At 36.8% G+C, this 6,504-nt stretch overlaps 1 protein-coding gene across 11 annotated transcripts in view; it reads left to right on the forward strand.

Annotated features, from left to right (window-relative positions):
* The window catches only part of PALS1 (protein associated with LIN7 1, MAGUK p55 family member), a 101,933-nt gene extending 96,291 nt beyond the window's left edge, over window positions 1–5,642 (forward strand). For all 11 annotated transcript variants that reach the window (XM_054448629.2, XM_054448628.2, XM_063651697.1 and 8 more), the window contains one exon: window positions 2,626–5,642. In XM_054448629.2, coding sequence (XP_054304604.1) covers window positions 2,626–2,802 — 177 coding nt within the window. In that variant the 3' untranslated portion in view covers window positions 2,803–5,642. The remainder of the gene's footprint in view (window positions 1–2,625) is intronic.
* Window positions 5,643–6,504: the final 862 nt, after the last annotated feature.

A 6,504-nucleotide genomic window follows, 5' to 3' on the forward strand; every position in this document is an offset into this window, starting at 1 on the left:
ATAATAATAATTATTATTATTATTATCAAAAGGAATAATCAAACACTGTAGCAAAAGAAATAAGTTGGAGGGCATTTGTCTTTATTGTCTCTTTTCTATTTAATTCATTTCTTTTTATGCTTTCTTTGACTATAATTTGCACTTGCTCTAGTTTCTGAAGATGAATGCTTAATTTTTAAACTCTTCTTCTTTTCAAATATAAGCATTTGAAATTATAAATTTCCCTTGAAACAGTTCTTTAGTTGCATCCTGTAAGTTTTGGCATTGTATTTTTGTTACCATTTTGTTAGAAATATTTTCTAATTTCCCTTCATTTTTTTTTTTTGAGACGGAGTTTTGCTCTTGTTGCCCAGGCTGGAGTGCAGTGGCACTATCTCTGCTCACTGCAACCTCCGCCTCCCGGGTTCAAGCAATTCTCTTGCCTCAGCCTCCCGAGTAGCTGGGATTATAGGCATACACCACCACACCCAGCTAATTTTGTATTTTTAGTAGAGACAGGGTTTCTCCATGTTGGTCAGGCTGGTCTCGAACTCCTGACCTCAGGTGATCCACCTGCCTCAGCCTCCCAAAGTGCTGGGATTACAGGCATGAGCCCCCACACCCGGCTCCCTTGTTTTTTTCTTTAACACATGAGTTATTTAGACGTATGTTATATAGTTACCGCCTATTTGGAGACGTAAAAAAAATTTTAACTGATTTATAATTCCAGGTGGTCAGACCCTGAAAGATGTCAGTCTTTTCAAATTTGTTGAGCCTTATTTTATGGCCCAACATCTGTTCTTTCTTGGTAAATGTTCTGTGCACACCTGTTAGGATGTGTATTCCACAGTTTTTGGTGTAGAGGATGGTGTATCTGATTGTATTTATTCCACTTAAGTTTTTTTCTCCTTTGATATTTCTTTCTTTCTTTTTTTTGAGACAGAGTCTCGCTCTGTCGCCCAGGCTGGAGTGCAGTGGCGCAATCTTGGTTCACTGCAACCTCCACTTCCTGGGTTCAAGTGATTCTCATGCCTCAGCCTCCCGAGTAGCTGGGATTACAGATGTGCACCATCACGCCCGGCTAATTTTTGTATTTTTAATAGAGACAGGGTTTTGCCCTGTTGGCCAGGCTGGTCTCAAGCTCCTGGCCTCATTTGATCCGCCTACCTTGGCCTCCCAAAGTGCTGAGATTACAGGCGGGAGCCCCTGTGCTGGTATTGGTATTTCTAATAGTGCTTTATTACTCAATGATAGAAGTGCTGAAGTAAAAACAAATTTTCAATTTTAACTCTATAAAATTGTGCTAGGTAAGAAAATGATGGTGTTACAAAATGTAACCAACCAGTTATCTAGTTGCATTCTGAATCTCTGAATCTGTTCTGCTAGTATGGAGGCTTGAGAGTGGCTATCTAGCAGTATGAACTTATTGTCAGTTTTGCCTAGTTTGGCTAAAAATTTTGGGCTAAAAATTTTGAGCTAAAACATTTTGTTTCATCTTAGTCGTGGACTGTAATTTGAAAGAGAACTTCAGACATGAAGTACTAAATAAGTGATATAAGCCATTTTGGCACAAAATGAAATAAGAATGCCTTAAATTTGATAAAAACTAGGTGGATTGGGGCTTTAGCATTTTCATTTCAACTCCAATACCACAAAGTTTCAGTTCTCTGTGGAGTCCTAGAATGTTCTTCCAATGATCTCGAGCTTACGGTAGACGTAAGTTTTAGCAAAAATGTCAGTGTGTTCAGTTACAGTGGTGAAGTAGATTCCCTGCTAGGAACAAAGGATTCTGTATGCCATATTCAGATGTACAACATTCCAGAATGAGAATTAGAGAGTCATGCAAGAAACTGCCTCAGGACAAGCCAGAGTTGTCATATTTTTAATATGTTTTCTTACTGTTACAGAAGTTCAAACAGTTGAATGATATAAATTGTTTTGTACTATGGGTCCAATATAGTATTGATGTGTGACTTTTATATCTGAGACATTTTGTCTTGAGTTTAAGTTAGTTGTCTTCATTGGCAGGGGTGATTTGAGGTGAGTTTCACTTTCTTGAACACATGTGCCTGATAATTAGAGGGTTCAGGATAAGTTTTGCACATAGCCTTGCTGCCTGCTTATCTTTGTAAAATGGCCCTTTCCTTCAGTCAGTATTTTAAAGTAGGCTGCTCTATATAGTTTCTCAAACTCTGGTAGTATACTTTTAACTCTGCAGCAGATAGTATAGGGCAAGGGCTCTTTACTAGAGCCAAAAGTAAATGGCATTTTAGGTCCTTGCTCCAACCAGAAAGGTTCACTCCATATTACAGAAGATGTTACTATTAGGAAGAGGTTATAGTGTCTAGAATGTTTGAAAACAAATGTTTGTAGGGAAACTGTGTGTTCTTGAAGCTTGTAGTTTTGTTGGTGAGATAAGACAAAATATGTGAAAACCTAAATAGTGGTATAAAACAGGATATATTGAGTCCCAGATGCTTCACAATGTGAGTCGTGAAGATGCCAAAGCAAAGGAAACCATTGTGGCCGTGAGAGACAGAAGGAAAGCTATGACGATCACTCCTTGTTCTTTGGCCATCTCTGACTCATCCTATATTATTTGGTTAGGAAAGGAATTATCTCACAGTTTTTGTCTTCTGTTTGCAGCCTGAAGAGTTGAGAGAAATCATTGAGAAGACAAGAGAGATGGAGCAGAACAATGGCCACTACTTTGATACGGCAATTGTGAATTCCGATCTTGATAAAGCCTATCAGGAATTGCTTAGGTTAATTAACAAACTTGATACTGAACCTCAGTGGGTACCATCCACTTGGCTGAGGTGAAAGAAACATCCATTCTGTGGCATGTTGGACTTGATCTGGCAAAAACTGCTAATAGGAAGATTGCCCGACACTGCAGCAAGATTGAGGATAAGATGGAAGGCAGCAGTATAAGCTGTAGATCTGTTCTTAGATCTCTTGAATTAGTGAGAGGACAGTTCCCTTAGGTAGTTTGTGCACAGCATCCTTTATTCTCTATACATGGCTTTAGCGGTTCTTGCCTCATTTTGGGATTCTAAATGGAAGCTTTCAACAGAGCATTCCATTTTGTCCTGTTAAAACCTTTTGTTTTCACCTAAACCCTTTCTGCTTAGTCGTATCCCTGTGAAAAACTTGTATACACAAGTGTCCATGTCTCACACAAATATTGATGTGATTACACTTAAGTGTTAAATCATTAACACTTAAATGACTTCATTGGGAATACTGAGCAGAGGGACTGTGCTTCTATGCACTGGACAAGGCAGTATTTGCTTAGGAGACTAATTTAGTCATCAGAGATACTTTCCTAAAAAGGAAAAATAAAAAACAAAATGGTGCCACTTTGGGTTGAAGCTACTTTGTTAGGCTTGAATTCATTTATATGTCTTTTGATCCTTAAAAAAACAAAAAACATTCCATTAGAAGCACCAGTTTTTTTGCTCAAACTTTGTGGATCAGACTCTACACTCAACACACTCTAATCTACTTAAAGGTATACAAAATATGCTGATCTTTTTTAAATTATGATTTCCTGAATTTTTTTCTTAAGTCGTCTCAACTGATTACTAACTTAGCTTCCCTTCCCTCATCTGCATAGTGTAATAGAATGTATGTTACATTTTGAATGGCAGGTGTTCATTATAATCTGTATTGACTGTTAAAAAGTTTCTTCCTCATGATGCTAATAGTTTTTTGTATACATGGGAGGATAGCACATTTGACAGTTCTTGCATTTTTATGTATGAGCACAGTATCCTATGACTGTGCTACATATATATAGGTAATAAACTGGAATTCTGTTGATGAATATAGCTGCTGTACTATATATTAATATTTAATAGAAAACACTTGTTTAGCATTAGAATAAAATTATGTATGTCCTTGGGAAATATTATGACAATTGACTTTAAGATCAAAAGGAAAGGAAGACCTGAAAGTAATTTGAACATTTTAGGAAAAGAATATTGGAGAGAAAAAGGTATTAAATATATAGAAATAGGTTTTTAACCTAACAAGGTCTGCCTTTTATGACCAGAATGCAACAGCTTGGTAAATCATAAAAGAAACATTTAAGCTAATAGGATTTTCGTACTGTCTCTATAGCTATAGCTTTAAAATTCGACGTGTATAATTGGCATAGAAACTTAATTTGCAGTCTTTTCAAGCCTTTAGGATAGTGTGATGTGTAACAACCAACCTCAAATGTGAATGCCTTGATTTTATTTTTATGGTGACTTTAGCTACAGCATTTCCTATTCCCAGAGCTAAACACTGGAATAATACTGACATCATTTAATTTAACATAAGCAATTATGTTTAAGGAGTAATTTGTGTCATGTATATATTTGATTTTTTTTCCTCTTCTACATAATTTTATTTGAACAAATGTAGACAGTTTATATGTCGCCTTTTTCTGTTCAAATTTGCATGGCCTATTAAGTTGGCTGGAGAGTGTTTTATGTGGAAATATTTTCAAGATAATGTTCCTTAGGAAGAAAATAACATTCTTGGGTTGAGGGAAGGAATGCCATACATACTGTCTCTTCAGATCTGAAATACTCCAGTTTAGAGCCAGGAAAATTCACAGGTCACACCGACTTTTAGCATTAAAAACTAAGGAATATACTTAGCACTTAATCTTTTCAGTTTTCCAGTTTACTTCTCAGGAATGAAGTGTAGCCTATGGTCGACAATGGAGTTTTGTGATCTGCTTATTGTAACTGACAACTGTTTTCAACTCCAAGAGCTAAACTATTGGCAGTTCATGTTAAGTTAGAGTGAGGGTGTAGGTAGTGTCAGTGAATGGCTCTTGTGCCCGCTGTAGACATTAGGCCTGCACTAGGGCCATGTGCTGTCAAGATTCAGGAACATGGTTTTAACAAGCAGATCTTGTATCAAGGCAGAGGCCATGCCATGCCATACTTTTAGGAAGTCTGAGATGATAAATATTTCAAGGTCAGTGAAGTCCTATCATTCTCCCCTTCCTCATCAGCAATGGTAGATAGAAATGTCCCAAACTTTTCTAAATCCTAGTGATGAGGATGTGCTGATATTCAACATAGTCCTTAAAGTGAAAACTGAGTTGTTACTGACCTCCACAAAAGAATATGGAAAAAAGCCTTGCTGTACACCTAGTTGTACAGCCACTCTCGCCAATTCCATTTCCTGTCCCTCTGTGGTTCTGACTGGAGACCCCAGTGTGGGGGAGGTCTTACCCATTTAATATAGAAATGATATCAATAACTAATGCTATGTACTTGGAAAATCCAAATAAGGAAGTGTTAGGTTGGTGCCTATCTATCTATCTTTATTTCTCAAATTTTCGTTGTCAGAACAAATGGAAGGAGAATATTATTTAGACTAATCCAGATTTGCTTTCTATGAAAATCTAATGTCTGGATTATCTTCCTTTTCTCATGGCCTAAGAAATAAGTATCGATAAGGAATGATTTGAATGTAATTTTGTGAATGTGTGGAAAATATAAAGCAGGGATTTAGCCTTAATAAAGGTAACCTTCTGACATCTGTTGTTAATCCCCCTTTGTACTCTTATCCTGTATCTGCACTCTGTTATTTTGAGATGTCATACTGTACACTGTATTGTAAAAATAAAAAGTAAAATTATATTTCAAATTTTAAAAGCCACTAAGCAATTTCTCTTGCGATTTGCTCGGCCACTCAAGGTTTCCACACATGTAAAGACCACCCTCCTCTTCAAGTTTTTGCCAAAAGCAAGACCATTGGATCCTCCAGGTACAACACAAAATACCTTTTGATTTGTTCTTTACAGAGGGGTAGTGCCCCCTGTTGGCACAGGTATAGGTAGGTCCTGTTTCCTTAATTATTAAAACCAACAACTAAGTGTATTAAAGATGGACAACTCAAGGCTGTGAACTTGGAAGTTTTCTGGAGAAGGAGGTATGTAATACTCACTCAGGCAAATGGACCTTATGTGCAGCCTGGGATTTGAGGACACTGAGGCAGCATGTGAATTGTTGGCAAATATATAACATACTTTGTTTCTCCATTCTTCATTTCTCCTTTTTTTCTGCTGTACATCTCCCAAAGGTCATAAATCATACACCAACAAAAAGTTTCTTACATATATACACCTGCCACCGCAGTTCAGCTTTCCATTCCTATTCCTGATCTATATTCTCCTATGTTTCAGATAACTCTGACTCCACACAACAAATTATGTGTCCATTGTTTTCTTGATTTCTTTTTAACAAATGCTAAACTAAACTATAAAATCATCTGCACTTTTGTAAGTATTTTAACCAAGGCCAATACATTCCAGGACTTTAAGAAGCCACAGGAGAAATCTAGGGTCCTTTGGCTTATTGCTTTGTATTGAATTTACCTAAATGTGGAAAACCACTAATCTGGATCCCTACTTCAAACTAATTTTTGCCTCCTAGAAAGGCAGTACGTAATTCTTAAAATATAAAGATCAAATTAAATCAAATCATACTTGACGTGCATTCCAGCTGTACTCTTTGA

This window comes from Pongo pygmaeus, chromosome 15, assembly GCF_028885625.2.
Source record: "Pongo pygmaeus isolate AG05252 chromosome 15, NHGRI_mPonPyg2-v2.0_pri, whole genome shotgun sequence".
NCBI classification, from domain to species: domain Eukaryota; kingdom Metazoa; phylum Chordata; class Mammalia; order Primates; family Hominidae; genus Pongo; species Pongo pygmaeus.